Raw genomic sequence first — 24544 nt, 5'->3', positions numbered from 1 at the left:
AGAAGCTTATGTACAGTTCTCATAAAAAAATGCAGTAGTTGTGTGTTTAGAAAATAGTGCAGTATTACAATAGTTACGCATTATAAAAATGGATGTTTATTAAGGAATTCTAAGGAGTAGATTGAATAGAGATACAAGTTGTCAAAAGAAAACAGAACTGACAGTTGCATAGTGTAGTTGTAATATGCTTGGTTCTTTTCAATAATTACGTTACCTTATTTGCCATTGGTAGTCATCTAAAGTTTTCCTGCTCAGTTGGCTTGCTTCCAAACTAGTTTCTATTATTTTGGTAGCATTTATTAATGCCTTAAGCTGTAATAAAAATCCCATACATTGTTTTGAAAAAGTTAAAAACTTTTCAGCTGATTAGTGATAAGTTCCTACTGCACTCGGCAAACCTAATAAAAATATTAACGTATTATGCTGATGAAATACCAAACGCAATCATACCTAAAAGGTACAAAGAAATTCATTAAAGATGAAATGGCAGCTTTACCTTTACTTTTTCTGATTTTTGTACTGTTAATTCAGACTCTTTTGATCAGTTTTTGTATTCGATTTTCAGTGCTACAGAAAACTATAAAATGTAGATTATTTATCAAAGAACCCAAAATGTCATAATCAGGTCTTTCTCAAAGATGTGCATTTTGGCAACTCTGTTTAAAAAAAAATATTAACAGGGAGATCAAAAGGTTTAGGAGTAGTAAACACCATTCTTATCCTCGTATGATTGAGAAGCAACTACATGAGTGGAAATTTGAATTTCTAGCACTTTGAAGGTTTTTCCACGAGTGTAGTATCGTTACAGCCTGGTACTTTTGTTAGTAAAGGTAAAGATTGTCAGTCCCTTAGCTACAATGTTGAGCAGTATAGTTCTACAGAAGTCAATATTAAGGGGCTCACAATCTGGCTGTAAGTAAACAATATCAAATATGCATCTGAATCAGAGGATATTTACTTAGAGAGACTTGACTTTCTAGCCTATTGGGAGACTGAACCTTTGCAACCAAATTAAGAGGTATTTTTTCATCATCTTGATCAGTGAATATTTGCATACAAGGCTTCTATTAATAGCAATTAAATATTAACCACATTAATAAATCCTTGTGAGTCAAACAGAGAATATACCCCTATTTTTCTTAAATGAACTTTTAGGGCAAAGATCTATATTATCTTTTCTTATTTAATTATGAAATGTTCAGTGTCACATAAGACAATAACCCAACACATCTGAATTAGTTTGAAAAAATGTTTTATAGTGCAAAGATTTAGTTTCACCAGCTGGCAAAATGAGCTGCTAACTACAGGTATAGCCACACTGGGGAGTATCTCAATTATTCCCATAAACACAAAAATGTTGCCCGTCAATTATGTGTGTCTTCCCTAGACTGTAACTCTCCCCTTCCTTCTCTTATCCCTCTCAGCTTTTACCCCTTAGCCTGGCCTGTCACCACATCGCACCTCACCCTTCTGATTCTTCCCTTCTCTTTTGTACTGTTTGGGTGCCAGCAAGGGGAGAACTGAGAGCACAGAAGAGACAATCTTCCAGCTATCAAGCGCTACATCACAGTGGTCCCCAGTGACTGGGAAAAGCAATTGCAGGAAGAATCCTGGTCAGCCCCTGTATCCCTGAGCCAGAGTACATTCCGTGCAGATATAATCTGAGAATTTAGGTGCCAGCCTCGAACTAAACTCTACTGAGCATATACATACAGTGATTTACAGAGACTTATACATTTGGCTAAATTTAGGTGGATTTTCACAGGGACAGAAAAAGGCACCTTTCTGAATCCAGGGGGTGACCTCTATCCTGCTACAAAGTTTGGGCATGCCAGTTTCTCACCGAAACAGTTATAAGAACATTTTAACATTAGAAAAAATATTTTTCACTAGTTTTGTTCTCAGAAATGGTTGATCCATTTTTCTGAAATTCTATCCTTACCCCCACAAAAAAAATTGGCCTGAGGTAGACACCCCGCACAGAATATTTTAGCTCAAAGAGTTTAAATTTGGCTAAGTTATAAGGAACTGAAAACAGGGTCTTATAATGGAAAATTTTAGGCAAACTTAACAATAGCTTTTGCTGACAGCTCCACCTACAATTCATAAGCACATATACATTCACATTTCCATCCCCTCCTGAACTGTGCATCTTTTAATTCTGAAACTATCCACACTAAAAAAAAGAAGCATTTTCTTACTTTTTCAGATAGCAAAAGAGCTATATTATGCTGTTGTCTGTTCTGAAAGCATTCATAAATTTGGAGCAACCTAGCAGCCAACACATGTTCTTGGCTGAAAAGAGGATGGTGGCTGAACAATAAACTTGATATATTGAGATCTAGTTGATAAAGTTCTCTTTGACCCCCTGATTTAGTTATGATGCAGCTTTCCAATTCAGGTTGCATTGCCTGTTTTAAAATAAAATAAAATAAAATAAAATAAAATAAAAGTCTTTATTTCACATTTTTGAAAGGCAGTGTTACTTAACAGTAACTGTATCTGTAAGAGTTTCCTTCTTTCAAAATCCAAAACTCTAGTTTCAAAATACAGACTGATTTCAGTCTGTGGTACTCAACAAAACGGTAGCAACCTTAAACTGCAGTACTTTCTAACTAAAGCCAGCCTCAGATAAATAACAGATTCCCTCTTATACAGACAATAAATGTGAAAGAAGACAATCATGTACTGAGGTAATAATAGAATTTGCACCAATGACACTATCCGTCAAGTATCAAAGCACTTTATAAAAAGTGGGTAAGCAATTCACTGATCCCATTTTTTAAAAAAAGGTGGAGCCACAGGGCAGTTAAGTGACTTGTTCAAGATCACATAGTAAGTCAGTGACAGAGCCAGGAATAAAATTTAGTTCTATGTTCTGTATACATGATAATATGCTAACACCAATTATCCTAAAATTAAGCACTTCATAATCTGCCAACTGTGCTATCTGAGTCAAATGATTTACAAGCCCAGAATATATTTATAGGCAGTGCCTCAGCCGAAGAAGCAGGAAGTTCCATAGTGCTATTCACTTCATCTACAAAAAGCCCAACTAATTGGGCTTTATGCCAGTGAAGTACAGAGAGGTTATGGGGTAAAATTTAAATCTCCTTTGTACCAGCAGGTCAGGCTACATTGCAGCAACTCTACAGCTATCAGTCTAGTTTATGAGTTGGAATAACTCCTGCCCCTCTCGTTGCAGTAACTGAGTGGTATATTAGGACCACTGGATCTGCATAATTGTAGTCAGTAGTCCACAACATGGGCCATGCCCAGCACCACCTTCTATGCCATCCTTTTTGGGCTGTTGAAGAGCCCACTCCCAATCCCCCATTCAAAGATGTTCAAAGATTTCCCTGAGTGGCTGCTCTACCCGATAACCTGTTCCACCCACCACTCCAGATATAACATATAGCAAGATCTACAGTCCCAAAGAGGAACACAGAACTTTTCGCTAGCAAGTATCAGAACCATGCTTAAAGCAGCTAAGTAAATTCTGCTGACTCATTGTGGCAAGATATGAAGGGGGCATGACCATGTGGTCAGAAAGAATGAGCGGCAAAGATAGGGATGTCTTGCAGGGAACTCTAGAAACAGTCAGGCTTGGGGAGAAAGCTTTAAATGAGGTTTATGTTCTGTTATTATTTGTGTTACCAAAAAGCCAAATCCAAGAAAAAGGGTAAATCTGACCTAATACAAAGTATTTACACTTTATCTGATTCTGGATGGGAATGCCATAGGCTCAGAGGCCAAATGTGTGCCTTAACTAGAGTGGCAGGTCGGTCTTGTATGCTGGGATTAAATTACTCTTAAAAGAATTGGATTTATAAATAGTCAAGAAAAAATGGAAGATATTAAAATACATTAATTTTAGACTAAACTATATACTCTTATGGGTTGCATTAAACCTCACTGAAATTGGTTAGCATAACCTTTCATTCAGGTTAAGTATTGAAAGCAATTGAGCTACCTTATTCAACCAGATAGCTGAAACAATAGGAGCATCACCCAAAATATGGATACATAACAAGGCTTGAGTAACCATGTGGCCCTCGAGGTTTCCCTGGCAACTGATGAAGCAAATGCAAGGGCTAGGGCATTAACTGGTGGAACTGTATATGCCTGAGTGTGAGACAGAAGCAGCAGCAGCAGCAACACCAAAGAAGCTGAGAGCGAAGGCAGCTGAAAGCTGAGGACATTGCCACAGAAGAACTGGTAGCATGTGACCTTGAGGAAAAGCTGAGAGATCACTTTCGGGCTATGTGTTAGCTGGAAAGGGGCTTGGAAGAGTGAGCAAAGAAACTACTCCTGCCTCCTGCTGTTTGATTGCATCTGTTTTCAAGGAAACAGGTCTTTATGTACATATTTGGTAAATAAATAGGATTGCATCAAAGAAATACCTCACTCTGTCATCAACTTCTCTTAATGGAAACAACCTGCTACAACCAGATTTTGGCTACCTGCTCAGGTCAAAAGGTAACAATGCTGTAGACTCCTCGGTGCACAGACTTTTCTGATTTTTTTAATTAAGTGATGAACAGTCTGTGCAATATCAAATGGTTCCATCTAAACAGTATTATCACTCCTTCCCAACCCATTCTTGAGACTGACACTCCACGAAAGGTACTTTGAATACTGCCAATTAAATATTTAGGCATGAAAAAATACAAGCTATTGATTTTTGTTGCATTGTCTAGATAAAGTCCTCTAAATAACTATAGCTGTAAAAAGTAGTAAGAGCTGACCTTCTTGTATATTGTCTTTAATCCTGGACCAGTCTTAAGAGGAAAACGTTTTCTGAAGTTTTGTGATTGTTTGATTGGAGAAGGTAATGAAATTATTTCCCCACTTTCTTCAAACCAGTTTTTGCCCTTGTTAGAAATATTTCAGAAGTTCAATATATGTATATATGACATATTAAAAAGTTCTATACATTTCATTTACTGATTTTATTTTACATTTTACTTACAACATTTTTAGCTTTTAACAGAACATTATATTTACCCCTTCTTGTTTCAGAAGACGATTTTCCATTTTGTTATAACTTCTCCTACAAATTTCTGATTTTCTTGGAATATACAATCCTTCATCTTCTAGGATGCGTGGCATCATGCCTTTTGGTAGTTTAAAGCTGTGAACCACTTAAGAACAACAATTACTGCATGTAAATTTTCAACTAAAAGTGATGCAAATAAAATGTAAAACTAAAATTTAAAAAAAAACCAAGTATTTGTACTGGTCTAATTTTTTTACTTGTAAGCATAAAGCTAAAGAGTGATCAAAGGTATTGTTCTTGATGCTACTGTAAGTAATATCATTCCATAACCATTTCTAACACAAGAACATAAATCATATAAGTAATTCTGATAACATCAGACTGTTCCCAATCCAGTCAGCTTTCTTACTGCTGGAAAAGAAGGCTACCAAGGAGTCAGCTGGCACAGAGACTAAACTACCCTCTCAACCTAAGGGGTGACTCCTCCAGGTGAGGGTCAAGAAAGATTTGGCAGTGCGGTGTGAGGAAGTGTACTCCTGTTGTTGCCTGTGCTGAACCACATCTATGAATTAATATTACTACTATGCTTTGCATTTATATAGCGCATTTCATCTGAGCATATAAAAGATACACAAAAATGAGTATTATTATCCTTATTTTACAGATGAGAAAACTGAGGCACAGACAAGTTTAGTGACTAGCCCAAGGCAGGGCCAGCTCCAGGCACCAGCTTAGCAAGCAGGTGTTTGGGGCGGCCACTCCGGAGAGTGGTGGCAGGTGCAGCTATTTGGCGGCAATTCGGCGGAGGGTCCCTCACTCCTGGTCAGGGCGAAGGACCTCCTGCTGAATTGCCGCAGATCGCGACTGCGGCTTTTTTTTTTTTTTTTTTTTTTACTGCTTGGGGCGGCAAAACCCCTGGAGCTGGCCCTGGCCCAAGGTCACAAAGGTTCTGAACCGATGTCAGTGGAAGTTTTTCTACTGATGTTGATAGGCTTTGGATCACGAGTTGGTGGCAGTATTCGGAGTAGATGCTTGGATGCTTTTGGAGGAGGAGGTGGCCCATATACAGGATGATCTTTCCAGAATCAGGGCATCCCACCAACCTAAATCTGACCTAAATATGAGGATCTGGTTTTGAACATCTAATTTATTCCAATTATCTCCTGACATCTCCTCCCAGTCTTCTAAATGGAACAACATAAAAATACAAGAATGTAGCAACCAATGGCTCTCAAAACTGGAAACTGGAATCAGAACAACTAGAAACCTGTTACAACTGTTCCAAGTGGGAACACTTAGAGCTTTCATTCACTTACATTAAAATTCCCTTATTTTCTCTGTACTATAGTTCCCTCGTTAGATCAGCTGCAAGATGACCATAACCCTATTCTTGACAGAGCATACACCTCACGGTTCCTCACTATGTCCATGACCACTCTCCTCCTCTAACAAGTAAAGATTAATTGGTTATCTAGGCCCTCATTGAGATCAGATGATTTATTAAAAGAAACCTTTATCATCAGAAAGAACAAGGAGTACTTGTGGCACCTTAGAGACTAACAAATTTATTTGAGCATAAGCTTCGTGGGCATGCATCCGATGAAGTGGGTTTCAGCCCACGAAAGCTTATGCTTGTGTCTTAGATGACACAAGTACTCCTCCTCCTTTTTGCTGATACAGACTAAAATGGCTACCACTCTGAAACCTCTATCTTCATCTGGCTCTGAGTATTATTCTTAGATTCTATACAATCTTGGACATATCAGTATGCCATCTCCCTCTGGAGTTAATGGAAGTTTTGTTATTGACTTCATATGGAGCAAGGTTAGGCTCCTTAATTTTATTGTGCTCTATACTTCCAATAATTTTTTTTAAATCAAATTAAGATTTCCCCCCACATTTTTTTAACTGTGATTCATTTTTTTAATGGCTTGACAGCCCTAAAAAACCCCCTCAAGGTTAAAAAAAATTCTTATTATTAAATATATATATAGTTTAGATTAGTACATTTAGTAATTTAGATTAGTATTGTATAGCTTGTAACATTTGGAGACTGGTTTTTGAACTCCTATTTGTTTCTAAAATACCTAAAATACCATGCATTTGGTACTGTATAGATAATAATTACTTTTTTTTCTGGCAAGAACACTGATTTAACAGTTTAGCTGATCACTACAATTTCCTAAAATTCTCCCCCTCTTCTTCGAGTCCATTTTGTCAACTGCTATGGTGGCAATTTCAGTCGAGCCATGAGATATGTATTAAAGCTGCAGTTAAGTTAAGACAACAGGTAAGTTGGTATGGGTTAACGTAGATAAAAAGGTATGTGGTTAGTGGCAGATGATTAATATGATTAGATTATATAAGCTGGGAGATAAGACGGTAGATGGTTGCAGTTAAGAATCTGAACCATATACTCTCCTTTATTTGCACAATTTATAAAATAATTACACATTTTTGTCATGTAATTTTTGCTTTTTGTAAAATTGAGCTTAGTTCAAACGCCAGAGCTACTAGACTAGAGCACAGCTACAGATCTATCTGCATTTATATCTGCAAACTGGACACAATATTGGCTCTGAAAATTTATTTATTCTTTATCTTCACTTAATTCACCCTGAGAACTGCACATGTCATAGTGCTAATAACAGTAATGCCATTTATCATATACTTAATAATTTTTCTAATTTTATGCAAAAAGGCACAATACCTGGAGAACTGCTTGGCATAAAAAGATGTTCATGTTGCTTGTTAATCTGCAGTTCATTGCATTCATATTCAGCAGCTTTCACTTCAAGCACATCTGGCAATAAAACGTCTTCCACATTGTCAAGCAGAGGTCTACTTTCATCATGCAAGACATCAAGATCTCGATGACTGTCATGTATTAATTTCTGCTGTTCATCAAGAAAATCAATTCCATTTACACACAAATTAACAGAATGATGTGATATATATGATAAATATCTATATTAGCATAGAAGAATTGCTCGATAAATTAATCTAAATGGACTCAATAATCCTCGGGAAAAGCAAATTTTCTGTTTTGTTTCCTTTTCCTATCTATAGTATTTCCATAATGCGTATCACTATAGTATCTAAGTGCTGAACAATGAAATAGCCTTCAAGCCTAGCTGTACCCTCCAGGATAGAAGAGACAGAAAATCTCTGAACTTTGAGAGACATAACTCAGAGTAACCCATCATCCAGAATTCTTTTTTTTTCTTATCTCCAAGAGAGCAAAACATTTTGCAAGAAAGTTAAAAAAAAAAAACTGGCTCTCTGATTAGGAGAAAATGAGTCTCCTTCATATTCCAGAGAAACCAGAATAAAATATAGACCTAAAACATTTGATATTTTACTATTTTGTGTGACATTTTTAATATTTCAGAAAGGAAACAGATTTAAACTGATGTATGACCATTTTATTCTGAAAAGCACACAACACTAATTATTTAACTACGGTAGCACCTACTGTGCATTAGGTCTTTCCAAATATTCATGAAACACATTCTGTGTTCTAAGAAGCTCACAGCCTAAGGAATCTAAGTTCAATGGGGCTATTCTCATGTCTAAATTTAACCACAAATGATAGATTGGGGAATCTATGCAGCTTATTTATAAGCTTATGAATTCTGTTTGAAATTGGTAACTTTCTATACGTATGTATGTCAGACTGCAAACTACAATTTTTTGGAGGGGATGGGGGGGCTCATCTGCTTTCTCTGCTACTATCTTGGACAAAACAGTTTTTCAAGTTTGAATTTGGTATGAGGGTAGAGAGACTAAGCAACGGATCACTGGCGGAACACTGAATACCTGATGAGACTAATCAGCGTGCTACAAAGGAGGTTATAAAAGAAAGGGGTTCTCATCAGCCATTTTGTAGAAAGAGGGAAAAAAGACCAGAAGTAGGCTGCAGGAATGAGACGGACTCCATGTTCTGAAAGAGAAACCATGTGCAAGAAGGAAGGAGGAGAGGAAGAATGAATGGATCCTAGACTCCTTAAAAAACTCTGACCTGACCCCAAAGAATGCTCAAATGTGGTGAGGAAACCAAGGCAGAGAAATGTGTGCAGGATTTTTATTATTCTATCCAGATCCCTCCATTGTGCTATCTAAAGTAAAGAGTAAATTTGTTAGAAACTTTTGCAAAACCTGGTGGTTATGTGCTTCAACTATCACATATCCATGGAGAGGTAAATGGTAAAGCAAAGTACCCACAAGGTTGGAGCTCTGCTTAAGCAACTGGTGTCTTGGAGGAGTCAGCACTGGTCCTTGGGGCTTACAGCAGCTGAACCATGAGGTCCCACTTCCATGAAGGAGGGGTATGGGGTGTACAAGGCGGCTCAGGGCAGGGATTTGGGGTGCAGGAGGGGTGCGAGGTGCAGGCAGGAGGCTTAGGGCAGGGAGTTGGGGGCAAGGCTGGCTTTAGGCCAATTCCACCAATTCCCCCAAGTCGGGCCCCATGCCTCAGAGGCCCCGCGCCCAGGGAGAATCTCTTCCCTGGCTAGATGCGCCTTTTTAATTTTTACTCACTTGGTGACGCTCCGGGTCTTCAGCGGCACTTTGGCGGTGGGTCCTTCGCTTGCTCTGGGTCTTCGGCACTTCAGCGGCGGATCCTTCAGTGCCGCCGAAGACCTAAAGTGAGTGAAGGACCCACCGCCAAAGTGCCACCAAAGACTCGGAGCACCGCCCGGTGAATACAAGCCCCATGTGTTTTTTTATATATATATATTTTTTTTAATAGTCATCCCTGCCGGGGCCCCGTCAAAACTGTTCAAATTGGGCCCTGCACTTCCTAAAGCCGGCCCTCATTGGGGGGCTGGGTGCCGAAGGAGTTCGGGCTCTGGCATGGCGCCACTTACCTAAAGCAGCTCCGGTGTGGCAGCAGCGCGCGCCTGGGCCAAGGTAGGCTCCCAGCACGCCTGCCCTGTCCCTGGCCCCACGCTGCTCCAGGAAGCGCTGCGGCCCCTGGGGAAGGGAGAGGTGAAGGGCTCCACATGTGCTGCCCTTGCCACGCCTCCAGGTACCACCCCTGAAGCTCCCATTGGTTGCAGTTCCCCATTCCTGGCCAATCGGAACTGCAGCGGGCAGTGCTTGGAGGGAAGGGCAACGCATGAAGCCCTCTGTCCCCGCGCCCGGGTTCTGCAGAGAACTGGTACCAGCAGCTTCTGCAGAGCAGAGCGGGGCGCGTGGAGCCCGCAGGGCTACAGGCGGCAGTCCCACGGGCCTGATCCAAAGCCCAGAGGGGCCAGATTCGGCCCACGGGCCGTAGTTTGCCCACCCCGGTCTAGCATTTAGGGATTCAAATGCAGCAGCTTGGTGAATGTCTAACATGGGAAGCTTCACCAGGGCTGTGGCAACATAAAAAGTCTTTGTAGGATTGAGGCCTTAGTTTATTTTAAACTCTATACACACAAAAGATGTTGGCTCTAGTTGTAGAAAAAAGCAGACGACTGATGGATTTGTCTTACTATTATTTTGTTCTGCCTTACCAATAGTTTACTATTACTTTAAATCTACAATGTTTTTATAATCCTATGATGCATAATTGTTTATCCTTTATACAATCATAGACTATTAGGGTTGGAAGGGACCTCAGGAGGTCATCTAGTCCAACCCCCTGCTCCAAGCAGGACCAATCCCCAGATTTTTACCCCAGTTCCCTTAATGGCCCCCTCAGGGATTGAACTCACAACCCTGGGTTTAGTAGGCCAATGCTCAAACCCCTGAGCTATCCCTCCCCCCGACCAAATGTTACATATTATTTAACAATACTAGTGATATGCATTATAATTTATACAAAAAGTAAGACAAGGTCCCTATCTTGATAAGCTTATAACCAAGTGTTAAAGAGTAAAGACATCATCAACAATGTTTTAGGAGAATTAATTAAACAAAACAAGAGGGGACACAATTCTTGTAAGGACATTTTGATTGTGTTTTATTTTATGGGCATAAATTATGGGTAGCAAATATCTGAGTTGTAAAGTTAACCTTCTTTTTTCTCTTATATAAATAAATAACTCTTTTGTGCTCAGGAGCAGGGCCGGCTCCAGGCACCAGCATTCCAAGCTGGTGCTTGGGGTGGCATTCTGCAGGGAGCGACAGTCCCTGTTGTTTTGCCCCCAAGCAGCACGCCGAATTGCCGTCGTGGGTGGCGGGGACAGTCCGTGTGCCCTTAGGGTGGCTCGCGGGTTTCTGCGGTGGCGGCCATTCAGCGGCAGCTTCTATGTTTAGCTGTCCACGGTGGCTTCAGCTAAACATAGAAGCTGCCGCCGAATTGCTGCCGCCGCGGAAACACGCCTCCCGTCCTAAGAGCACACGGACTGTCCCCGCCATCTGTGGCGGCAATTCAACGCACTGTTTGGGGCGGCGAAAACTGTAGAGCTGGCCCTGCTCAGGAGCAAAACTGGCAAAAGGCGCACTTCAACAGTGATCAATCATTGAAAGCCAGCTAACTGAAACAAGTTGTGAGGTGCAATTCATAGGAGAGGAAATTTTTTGGGGAGACCTGAAAGGAGGCACAGAATTACCTGGGGAAAGAGAAAATGTGCCTAGATACTACAGTGATGGGTGCTTTACAATAGCTGATAGATGCTTGAAGGAGAGTGGCATTAGTTAAATTAAGAATACACAAGGAGGATTAGATAAATATGAGATATTCTTTAAGGAATATAGATGATTTTCATGAAGAAAAAATACCATACCTGGTATGTATTTTTGTCCAAATCTTTTAATTCTGAGCCTTCTTCACCAGTCATGATAAAAAATGTAAAACTGTCATCTGATAAGATTCCTATCTAAGGATGAAAAACAAACAAACAAACCCCAAGCATAAACACTAATCTTCAGTAATCATTATTATTATGGAGCGAAGTAAAAATCTTGTATGTAATTAAAAAAAATATCTTTTTCAGATTTAGGAGTCTAAAATTGTTTTGATTTTCAGTAAGTTACACTGGTCTACAATTTTTGAGAAGTCGTCTGCTTTAGAGATAAAATGTGATATTTATTATGTATTTTGATGTGCTGAATTCAAATATGACAATTAAAACAACTGATTGGCTACTGTTTCTAAGATATTTACGTTTTTACATTTTATGTCTATGTATATTGTGTAGATAGTAGAATTTTAATCATAAATTGTAAACCTAGGTCTTTTCATGTGTTTATGGTTGCTTTACATGATAATATTTCACCTGTCCTGTTTATGTAACACTTTAAAAATCAGCAAAAGGGTTATATAAATAAAATTTATTATGAAACAAAAGGCAAAAAACTATTATGTACATAGTTTAGTCCTATTCAGTGTCTACTCGGCGCTTCTTGGCTTGTCTCTTGTATTCATTAAATGGAGCATCTCTTGTCACTGTCCAGCAATAGTCTGCAATCATTGATGGGCTCCATTTGCCCTGATAGCCTGCCAGGAGATTCCACTGCTGTAGTCTGGAGCCCAACACGTCTGCCTTACTCTTGGGTAGTTCCAAATCCCTGACAAGGTCATTCAGTTCACCTTGTGTTAGGAGGTGTGCTTCAGAGGAGGAGGATGGGAGAAAATGTGGATCCTGTGACATTGATGGTTCAGGACCAGAAGTTTCATCCTCTTCCTCTTCCTCATCTGACTCGAGTGAGAATGATTCTGCTGCATCAGGAACCGGCAGTCCTTCTCCCTGGGGTACTGGGTGTATAGCTGATGGAAGGTTTGGATAATGCACAGTCCACTTTTTCTTCTTTGACACACCTTTCCCAACTGGAGGCACCATGCAGAAGTAACAATTGCTGGTATGATCTGGCACTGCAAAAGGCATAGATTTCCTTTTCCTGTTCAACCACTGGCGAAGATTTGTTGCACAAGTGTTGCAGCATATGTGTGAGGCCCACCTCTTATCCTGATCTCCACTTTTGCAGCCAAAATAAAGATGATAGGCTTTCTTAACCATAGTGGTTATACTGTGCTTTTGTGATGCAAAAGTTACTTCACCACAAACATAGCAGAAGTTATCTGCACTGTTCACACAAGTACGAGGCATCTCTGCTCACTTTGGCTAAACAGAAATGTGTCCCTTTGCAAAATCAAACACTGGCAAATAAGAGAACATGACACTGTATGATTTCTAGAGCTGATATAATTGCCCAGCAGAGTGATGTAAGCTTTGTTATGATTGCATTATCCATGACTTCTAGGAACAACATGATGCAATTCAGATCATGTATGATGCAATACCAGCTTCAGATTGCAGCATTCATTGTTTTGCCTAAAAAGCAAGTACTGTCCAAACCCAGTCATAGATTGATTCATAGATCCAGTCAAAGATGTATTTTAGTCATTTCTGGTTTAAATTGAGATCCCTTCCCTTTAGAACTAACTTACCCTCCGCCATTCCCAAGTCAAGGGTCGTATATACTGACCCAATAGCATATCTTGAAAACTAGAGCCAATCAACAATTTTAAGCATCATTTTCGTTCTCAGTGACCCAGAATTAGTAAAGTTGGACTACATTTATTTCAGAAGCATTTTGGCTGTAGAGCAGTGTTATCAGAGATGATCACAAGAAGTTACTTACCTTGTGCAGAAATGATGGTTCTTTGAGATGTGTGTCCCTGTGGGTGCTTCATTCTAGGTATATCTGCGTTCCTGTACTGCTGACTGGAGAACTTTTGTAACAGTGTCCGTTCAGCCTATGCATGTGTTGCCCTCTACCTCGTGCTCTGCCAAAGGCAAATCCTCCTCAGTTCTTTCTCTACTGAAGAGTTATTGCCGAGCACTCTGAGACAGACGGGAGGTGGGTGAGTCGTGGAGCACACATAGGGACACACATCTCAAAAAACCATTGTTACTGCACAAGGTGAGTAACTACTACTTCTTCAAGCAGAGTCCCTATGGGTGCTCCACTGTAGGTGAGTCCCAAGCAGGACCTCCCACTGAAGGATTGGGCTTCAGAGTCGAGTCTGTCATGGATGACAGAACTGTGGTGCCAACCCAGGCATCTGCAGGAGAGTCCCCCAATATGGCATAAGTGTATGCAGGTGCTCAGGTAACTGATTTGCAGATTTCTGATATAGGGATACCCTGGGCAAAGGCAACGGACAAGAGACTGATCTCGTAAAGTGTACTGTGGATGGGAGTGCTAAATTGTGAGTCTAGTAACAGAGTTTTGTATAGTTCAAGACCCATTTGGAGAGTCTTTGAGCTGAAATTGCTGGGCCTTTCAACCTATTCGCAATGGAGAGGAAGAGTCTTGGAGATTTTCTAAAAACTCTTCTCCTGTCAAATAGGCTAAGGCTCTCCTAACATTGAGCATATGGAGCATGGTTTCCCTATCCTCCTGATGAGGCTTGGATAAAAGGTTGGAAGGTGAATCAGTTGGTTCACGTAAAATGCAGATGTCACCTTGGGAATGAACTTTGGATGTGGTCTAAGTGTGACTTTGTGAGGGAAGAACACTGTGAAGGAGGGATGTGCCAGAGCTGGTATCTCCCCTATCCTTCTTGCCGAGGTCATGGCGATCAGGAATGTTGAGAGACATTGATATCATTATATACATACAAACTAATCAAGAATAATTCCATCAATAATAATCAAAATTTACAGATAGACAAAGTAAAAAATATGCTGCTTGAGAACTTATGAGTTTGATTTAAGGATATTTACTTTGTATGTTTTGACATATGATGTTGACAATTTGTGTTTTAACAGTTATAAAGCTTTGACTTTTTGAATGTCAACACCTACTGTAATTAAATAATTATTCCTCCTGTTGTCTGACCCCCATAATTTCCTGCAATTGTGAAAATTTAAGTCAATCAAAATGGGGCAAATGCTTACAAATAAACACTATTATCTATCAAATTTCTAAAAAATAAAATAAAAATTCTGCCAAGTCTGGCCATTATGCACAACATTCTGCACCTCTCTTGTGCAGGATCAAACCTTATGAATCACAAAAAAGGCAGAAAATGCAAATGCAGCCTTCAGGTTATACAGTTAAGCTCATAAAAATTCAAAAATTCAACAGTTAACATTTCAACAGTAATGTTAATTTGGCTACAATGGATATCTGGATTTTTTATATGTACATTCAATTACAAACAGCAATATATTAACCAACATATTAGTAACAAGATGTGAGTAGATGCATGTCATTCATCAGAGTTAAAGATACTATTGGAAACTTAACTCATGCATTTTTTTGCACTGAACTGAATATAATGTATATAGCTTATTTTGTTTACTATTTGCAAAATTTATTACCTCAGTCTTTTTCTGGTATATTTTAGTATCAGAGAGCTTTTTGTCTGTGGACTTTTCTTCTTGTACAACCTAAAACAAGAGGTATAGTATTATACTTATTTTCTACAGAAACAACTGACAACCATTGTTCTGAAAAGCATGCAGAAAGTCAAAAACTTAATTCACTTACAACTTTTACAGATCTTGTACTTGACTTTTGGAGGTGTTCCAAACAGTGTGGCTGTCATAAACGGATAGCTAAGGGTTAATGTTCTTTTACCTGGAAAGGAGTAACCTGAAACACCTGACCAGAGGACCAATCAGGAAACAAGACTTTTTCAAATCTGGGTGGAGGGAAGTTTGTGTCTGAGATCTTTGTTTTTTGTCTTGTGCCTGTACTCTCTCTCGGCTATGAGAGGATTTCTGTCTCCTGCTTTTCTAATCTTCTGTTTCCAAGTTGTAAGTACAAAGATAGGTTTGGTTTTTTTGTATTTACATGTGTGTAGTTGCTGGAGTGCTTTGAATTGTATTCTTTTTGAATAAGGCTGTTTATTCAATATTTCTTTTAAGCAATTGACCCTGTCTTTGTCACCTTAACACAGAGAGACCATTTTTATGTATTTTTCTTTCTTTTTACATAAAGCTTTCTTTTTAAGACCTGTTGGAGTTTTTCTTTAGTGGGGAACTCCAGGGAACTGAGTCTGTAGCTCACCAGGGAATTGGTGGGAGGAAGGAGTCGGGGGGGAAAATCTCTGTGTGTTAGATTTACTAGCCTGACTTTGCATACCCTCTGGGTGAAGAGGGAAGTACTTGTGTTTCCAGGACTGGAAATAGGGAGGGTGGTGTCCCTCTGTTTAGATTCACGGAGCTTGCTTCTGTGTATCTCTCCAGGAACCCAGGGAGGGAACACCTGGAAGGGAGAAGGGGGGGGAAATGGTTTATTCCCCTTTGTTATAAGACTCAAGGAATTTGGGTCTTGGGGTCCCCAGGGAAGGTTTTTGTGGGGACCAGAGTGCCCCAAAACACTCTAATTTTTTGGGTGGTGGCAGCTTTACCAGGTCCAAGCTGGTAACTAAGCTTGGAGGTTTTCATGCTAACCCCCATATTTTGGACGCTAAGATCCAAATCTGGGAATAGGTTATGACAGTGGCACAGCAGAAAAGTTTTCTAAATTGACTGAACTTTCAGCCTTTCTGTCATGGTATAATTCCCCACTCTGAACCTTAGTGTCCAAAAGATGGGGTACCAGCATGAATTCCTCTAAGCTCAATTACCAGCTTAGTACTTGTAGCGCTGCCACCAACCAGGAATTCCAGTGCCTGGTACACTCTGGTCCCCCCAAAACCTTGCCCGGGGACCCCCAAGACCCAGTCCCTCTGGATCTTAACACAAGGAAAGTAAACCCTTTCCCTCACTGTTGCCTCTCCCAGGCTTCCCCTCCCTGGATTACCCTGGAAGATCACTGTGATTCAAACTCCTTGAATCTTGAAACAGAGAGGAAAATCCACCTTCCCCCCTCCTTCTCTCTCCCCCTCCCAGGCTCTCCCTGAGAGAGAAAGTAATCCTAACACAGAGAGAAATTAACCTCTCTCTCCCCCTTCCCTCCTTTCTCCTCACCAATTCCCTGGTGGAGTCAGACCCAATCCCCTGGGGTCTCACCAGAATAAACAAAAAATCAGGTTCTTAAACAAGAAAAGCTTTTAATTAAAGAAAGAAAAAACAGTAAAAATTATCCTTGTAAATTTAAGATGGAATATGTTATAGGGTCTTTCAGCTACAGACACTGGGAATACCCTCCCAGCCTAAGTATACAAGTACAAATTAAAATCCTTTCAGCAAAATACAAATTTGAACTCCTTCCAGCCAAATACACATTTGCAAATAAAGAAAACAAACATAAGCCTAACTCACCTTATCTACCTAGTACTTACTATTCTGGACATAGACTGTATCAGAGAGATTGGAGAGAAACCTGGTTGCACGTCTGGTCCCTCTGAGCCCCCAGAGTGAACAACAACCAAAATCTAACAGCACACACAAAAACTTTCCTCCCTCAAGATCTGAAAGTATCCTGTCCCCTGACTGGTCCTCTGGTCAGGTGACAGCCAGGCTCACTGATCTTGTTAACTCTTTACAAGGCAAAAGAGATATGAAGTACTTCTATTCTATTACCTCTTACTTATCTGTTTATGACACTTTCACACACACAAAAAAGGTAGCTTGTTGCACATTTCACTTAAACAATAAATTACAAGTACAGTACAAGAAAAATAAGTTACCTTGTATGTTTTCAGCTTCTCTCTTACTCTACCTCGTAATGCTTCAGTTACACTCCTTCGTTTTTCTACATCAGCCACATCTAGGGTAAAGCCAGCATAGCATAACATTTTTATCACACCTTCTTGTGGTACTAAATGCTATTTTTTTCCAAGTATATTCTTCTGCAGTGCATAGCCCATTTATTATTAATTATTTATAGTGAATAGAATGGTCTTCCTATTAAAGGTATTAGATAGAAATACAAAGTAAAATAGTATTCATCAGGTAGTTTTATAGATGTAAATAGAATCACGAAGATATAACTAGAATCTTGTAACATGTACAATTTGTAGGATTTTATTTTATTTTATTTTTTTTAAATCCTGGATGTCTGAAAATCACAAATGTCCAGGATCAAATTTTCAAACTGGCTTCTAAAATTACATACAAAAAATGTCAGAAAGCAGAACCCTGACAACTAGCTACCATATTCATGCATACTCATGCTGATTTGAGGCATAACTACAGAAACAAAAGCAAAATATATGGCCTCTTGAGCTCAATTTGAAAATTTGATGTCTGTTAACTTTACCATTTTATACTGAATATACGAACAAACATTCATCCAAACCTCCCTTATCTTTTCCCCACGCATTCAAATAAGAAGGATCAAATAATTTAAACTCAGCAGCTGCTTCCTGGTTTAGCTACCTCCCATGCTCAGTGCATGAATTTGCACTGACTGCTGTGAACAAGGCCACTCCTCTCTCTGGGCTCCAGGAAAACCAGCCTGCTCAGCAGGACTTCAGTATATAATTCTAATTCCAATCATCACATTCACAGAAACATGATCTAGGGGAGAAGATGACAACTGAAGTGCTGGGTAGTTGATGGAAGGTAACAGATTAAGAGGCAAACGGAGGGGGAAAACATCCTACCTTTATTAAAGAGGCCAGAAGTGGCCAAGTACTGATTTAAGATTACTGTAAATCAGAAGTAACTCCACCTGTTTTCGTGGTTAACCCATGCTTTACAGTGGACTAACCAGCTTGAGAATCTAGACCATAGCACATACCTCTAGATTTAAAATCTGGAGCCATATATGCATAGCATACCATTTTCAAATAGGCAATACTTTGATATATCAAAACTAACCTTTTTCAAACCTAACAAAGGCCCTCCTCCTCCAAGAGGTGACAATTATTTACATAGTCTTAAGTTTTGAAATTCAGCTTTTCTGACATGGACTTGTCAAACAAAATGTGGTTAATATTTTTACGGGACAAGTGTATTTTTTATCCTTGCCAACATCAAACAATTAGAGAAACTGGAATCAAACTTTCTAAATAAATTCAACTTTGGAAAGAAAAGTTTCATCTTAAATGTGATTTTTTTAAAAAGTTGTATGTGAACACAAAAGGATTAATTTCTAATAAAATATAATTGTTTTAATAATTTGGCCTAGAGTCTGAGACAGATTCTCAGATTTTACTAATCAAAATAAATATGTAATAAAAGTAAATAACTGAAACCATTTTGTAGCATTCACTATTTGAATGCTATGCTAATTTTAAAAATGTAGCCCCCCCTTAACTTTGAATTAAATTTAAGTGAGCTGTGGAGGGGAGGCTGTATCTCTTATTATGAAAATATTTGCAATGTATTTCACATTTTGTTAAAAAATCTCACTCATAAGAATGGCCATACTGGGTCAGAAAGGTCCTTCTAGCCCAGTATCCTGTCTTCCAACAGTGGCCAATGCCAGGTCCCCTAGAGGGAATGAACAGAACTGGTAATCATCAAGTAATCAAGCATCAAACTCAACATTTTGCAATCACCTTCATTAATTGTTAGTTTGACAACCCTGAAAATATAGAAAAGTATGTATTCACACAGGGCCCAATTGTTATACACTTCCAGAGGTTCTCAAACTTCACTGCACTGCAACACCCTTCTAACAACAAAATTACTACATGGGGGTGGAGCCCAAGCCCTGCTGCTCTGGGTGGGAGGAGAGGGGGCACAAGTGTGTATCACCTCCATATTAGTGCACATAACAAAATTCAGTGAGGAGTCCTTGTGGCACTTTAGAGACTAACAAATTTATCTGGGCATAAGCTTTCCTGGGCTAAAACTCACTTCACCAGATGCATGCAGTGGAACATACAGTAGGGAGGTATAAATACACAGCATATGAAAAGATGGGAGTTGCCTTACCAAGGTGGGGGGTCAGCGCTAACAAGCCAATTCAATTTTAATTGGAAGTAGGCAATTCTCAACAGTTGACAAGAACGCGCAGAAATCACTTTTGCAGTGTTAATGAGGCCAATGTAAACAAGGTGGCCCATTTGAAACAGTTGACAAGCTGTAAGTATTTAGCAAGGGGAAATTAGTTTTTGGAAAAACAATGAGGCATACTTGTGGCACCTTAGAGACTAACACATTGATTTAGTTTCTATAGTGACCTATTCACTCCGTCTCTCTGTTCAGGCCTAATTTGATGGTGTCCAGTTTGCAAATTAATTCCAATTCTGCAGTTTCTCGTTGGAGTCTGTTTTTGAAGTTTTTTTTGTTGAAGAACTGCCACTTTTAAGTCTGTTATTGAGTGACCAGGGAGACTGAAGTGTTCTCCCACTGGTTTTTTGAATGTTATAATTCTTAATGTCAGATTTGTGTTCATTTATTCTTTTGCATAGAGACTGTCCAGTTTGGCCAACGTACATGGCAGAGGGGCACATGATGGCATATATCATATTGGTAAATGTGCAGGTGAACGAGCCTCTGATGGTGTGGTTGATGTGGTTAGGTCCCATAATCGTGTCCCTTGAAATTCATGTGGCAGGGATGGGGCTGAGGGGTTCAGAGTGTGGGAGGGTGAGGGCTCCAGCTGGGGGTGAGGGCTTTGGGGAGGGGCTGGGGATGAGAGGCTCACAGCTGGACCAGAGGGTTGGGGAGCAGGGGGTGAGGGCTCTGGCTGGGGTGCATGCTCTGGGATGGGGCTAGGGATGAGGGGCTTAGGGCTGGGCCAGAGACTTGGGGTGCAGGGGGTGAAGGCTCTGGCTGGGATGCAGGCTCTGGGATGGGACCAGGAAAGAGGGATTTGGGGTGCAGTGGGGCTACAGCAGGGAGAGAGAACTCCCCACCAGCTCTCTCTGGGATGGGGCCAGGAATGAGGGATTTGGGGTGCAGAAGGGCTACAGCGGAGAGCGAGAACTCACCACCAGCTCTCTCTTCCCTCAGCAGCAGCTGGGCTGGGGGGAGAGGCGTCTCTCCCCACCGCGGCAGTTCCAGGGTTGGGGCCGTGGAACAGGAGCCTCTCCCCCGCCACAGCAAGTCCAGGTCAGGGCTGGGTTGGGGCCTCGGGAAAGACGCCTCTCTCCAGGCCACAGCAGGTCCTGGGCTGGGCTGGGGCTGGCACCTCTCCCCTTGGCCGCAGCAGGTCCAGGGCTGGGGAAGAGGCATCTCTCTGTGCTGCAGCCCTGAGTGCCTGCTCAGCACTTAATAGACTACTGCACGGCCATGTGAACGAGCACCTTAGAGAGAACTTAGGTCGCAAACCACTTTGGGGTTTGAGAACTGCTGCCTTACACCATGAGAAGTCCCACTGAATATGGTATTATTCAATGTGAGTGTGGGTATCAATCTGGACCAATAAACGTATACGATAGTGCCAGCTCAGGCAATAAGTGCATCTTCATCAAACAATATCAATCAAGAGCAAAGACAAGTATTTTTATTACGCTACCTTCCTGGAAATTCTGATCTACAAATTCTTCTGTTTGATGCCTAATAACATGTTCGCTGTCTTCAGTCAACTATGAAAAACAAATTACCAGAAGAAAGATTTAAAGTAAAAGTTTTAAAATTAAACTGCAGATCCCACATTTAAAATTTTCTAAACTTGCATATTGCACTGCTGGTGTAATATTTTATAGTACTTGCTATCGCTAAGTGTCTAATACAGTGTATGACAGTCTGTACCTCAAACTAGCACTCTGGAACCCCCATATTCACTGATGTGATACGATTATATGTTTTGTACAATGCATGCCTTGTGGAGGTATCATTTAAGAAGTCTTGATTTTTTTAACAGTAATATCCTGTTGAATTGTATGTACTATCACTGTATGGGAAGCTATGAAGTAATGCTACGTATTTGTGGCTGTAATATATAGTAAAAGGGAAATGCCCACAGCTAGCCTTTCAGTGGCCACAAAGGAGTAACTAACACTGACAAGCCAGATTTACATCTAGATTGGCCAGACAGGTGTTGATGTCTCATCAAGCATCCACTCTTCTAGAGACTCCTCAGAGAGGGCACGTATACAATGGGGGCCACCTGACCCCCACCTCACAGTACAGATCTTTCTAGCATGTGGAAAGAAACTATAAATGAGGGTTGATGATATCATCACTAGGCCTGTCTACTCCCCAATCTCAACACCTAGAAGATTGTTTGGAAGACAATGAACTGTGGAGACTTGCCCCAGGACATCAGCCTGTGTATTAAGAACTGTAAAATGCATGGAATATCCAGTGTTAATCTGTTAAAGTTAGAATTTAGGCCGCGATTCTATTTTTATTTCTTAAGAAACCAACTATGTACTCTGTGCCTAACACTTATAATCACTTATCACTCTGTAGTTACTAAACTTATTTTAATGTTTTGTCCTTACCAGTGAGTTAGTCTGAAGTGCTTGGAGAATCTGCTCAGATTACAAAGGCTGGTGCATGTTCACTTTCCTTTGACAAAGTAGTAAACTAATTAATGAGCTTGCACTGTTATGAGGGCTATAGTGTTAGCTGGAGTCTCTCTGTGTATAATTCATGAGTGCCTTAGAAAGCATTCATGCAACTCAGCATGAATTCATGCAACTCAGCAACTTCACATGATGGAGTGATCATAACACCTGGATGGGTTGGCTGCTTGTCACTAGGATAGCATTGTGAGAGCCAGCTCAGGGAGGAGACTTTAAGGGGACTCAGAAGTCCCACAGTTCCAGGTTGTGCACTGGGAGTATGCCACACAATGGTTTTCAACCTGTGGTCCATGGACCCCTGGGGGTCAGCAGAGTATGTCTAAGGGGTCTGCAAAAGGTTGTGGTTACCACAGAACAGTGGTTTTCAACCTGTGGTCTGTGGATCCCTGGCGGTCTGCAGAGTATATCTAAGATTTTCAAAAGGGTCTGCCATTTGAATTTGAATTTTTTTAGGAGTCCGCAAATGAAAAAAGGTTGAAAACCACTGCTCTAATAGATTAAATATTTACTTTCACAAATACAATGTGTCTGTCCTGAAAGGATATAGTAAATTAAAAAGATATTGGGCCAAATTCTGCTCTTACTTACACTGCTAAGAATCCATTATAATGCTACTGACAGAGTAAAATTTAGCACAAGAAATACTGGAGCTGAATCTGATTAGTTTTGTAATTAGTTTTTATCACACTATATTTAAACGTACTTTACTGTTAGTAGATTTCTTTTGATTTTTATGAAGTACTTAAACAATTAAAATATTTGTTAGAGCAATATTAGAGCCTCCACAAATGTTGCCAGCCTGCATCTCTTCCTTTTGTACTTTCAGCAGGTAGTGCATGCCATTGTAACCATGAAGCTGAGCATTGCAATGAACATTATATTGAGCAACTTCACCTAAATAACTGACACGCTGTCTAAAGCTGATGCAGGAGGGCAGTCATTTGGGGTATGCAAAAGAATGTACTGTCTCCATTGGGTGCTTATTGGTATGCGCATTGAATTCAAGGTTTTGGTTTTAACATTTAAAGCTCCTAACAAGATAGGTACCAGCTACCTTTCCAACATTCTAAAAACCACTATTCCATTTCCCTCCTCTAAAGTTTGATGATGTAAGTCTACTTGTGCGGAGGGCCTGGAGTGAGCTAATGCAAAATGCAGCCGTCCTCTGGCTTGGTTAGAATCAGTGTCCTCTCAGAGGTTAAGAGGAAAGAACTTCTCAATGTTTTTTTCCCTATATATAAAAGGGTGATAGAATTTACTAACCTTTGTAAAGTGCCTTGACTCAATAAGAAATGCTGCCGAAGCACCAAATATTATTATTAGTGCAGTAGGACCTAATTAGCACATTGCATTTCTGCTCTGTGTCCTGAATTACCTTTCCATCTGCTTCCAAATGTAATTTATAGGTGAGGGATTTAATCTATAAAGCCCTATATATTTTGCACCTGGCTACTTCGGGACTGACTCTCCCCATGCAACAGCAAGTTGGTTAATTTTAACTGGGTTGGTTTTGTTGACAGTCCATAGCTGTGCACTCTTGAGGTCTAGAATAATTCTTGGTGCAGAGTTCCTGACTATAGAATATGCTCCCTCTGGTGGTTTGTCAAAGTCCCACTTTAAACTGTTAAAGAATAGTGCAAAGTCCATCTTTTGAGTTAAGCATTTCCAAATAGTTCTATACTAAAGCACCATCTTTGCTGCTGCTACTTTAAATTTGCATTTATAAACTGATGCTTGTACTAATCTGTAATGGTTCCAGATTTCATAGTAATGGACATACTATAAATCAGTAAAATCATGAACACATTAATGTGTCAAAATTTAAACCTCTAAGTTTATAGAAATAACATTGAAATACAGGAAAGGAAAAAGGTTAATAAACAATAAGCTGCTGTAAAAGAATACCATATTCAAATCAACCTCTTTTTTCCCAATGTTAAAAGCAGGCACGAATGTTAGACAGTATCACACTGTACCATAAATAAAAGATAACACAGCTGTTCCTCTGAAGGCTGCTTTCAACTTGTTCTTGTTCCAAATGTTCTCCAGTTACCTATTAAACGTCACTGGTTTAACAGCATGTCCCAACAATTAATGTTCTAACTTGCTTTAATCTAATAATATATCTAGCAACCCATTAGTTAGCTATATAGAAAGAACTCTTTAAAACAATCCACAAGCTGAAACACCTCCTTTGTGGAAAATCCAAGTACAGGCTGAAAACTGTACTACCTTCTTTCAGACCACTGGATGCAAATTTACTTCTTTTTACAGAAAATGACATGGTT

At 40.0% G+C, this 24544-nt stretch overlaps 1 protein-coding gene across 1 annotated transcript in view; it reads right to left on the bottom strand.

Moving 5' to 3' along the window:
* CC2D2B (coiled-coil and C2 domain containing 2B) overlaps nt 1-24544 on the bottom strand; it is a 118788-nt gene that overhangs the window by 76776 nt on the left and 17468 nt on the right. Inside the window, exons 4-11 of the mRNA XM_050959303.1 lie at nt 17517-17596; nt 15259-15327; nt 11713-11801; nt 7710-7896; nt 5008-5144; nt 4749-4874; nt 2202-2411; nt 215-312 (exon numbers count right to left, since the gene is read on the bottom strand). Of these exons, the coding sequence (XP_050815260.1) occupies nt 215-312; nt 2202-2411; nt 4749-4874; nt 5008-5144; nt 7710-7896; nt 11713-11766 (812 nt within the window). The 5' untranslated portion in view covers nt 11767-11801; nt 15259-15327; nt 17517-17596. The remainder of the gene's footprint in view (nt 1-214; nt 313-2201; nt 2412-4748; nt 4875-5007; nt 5145-7709; nt 7897-11712; nt 11802-15258; nt 15328-17516; nt 17597-24544) is intronic.

The sequence above is a fragment of the Gopherus flavomarginatus genome, chromosome 6 (assembly GCF_025201925.1).
Source record: "Gopherus flavomarginatus isolate rGopFla2 chromosome 6, rGopFla2.mat.asm, whole genome shotgun sequence".
Lineage (NCBI taxonomy): Eukaryota > Metazoa > Chordata > Testudines > Testudinidae > Gopherus > Gopherus flavomarginatus.
This window is presented reverse-complemented; position numbering and strand designations above follow the sequence as displayed.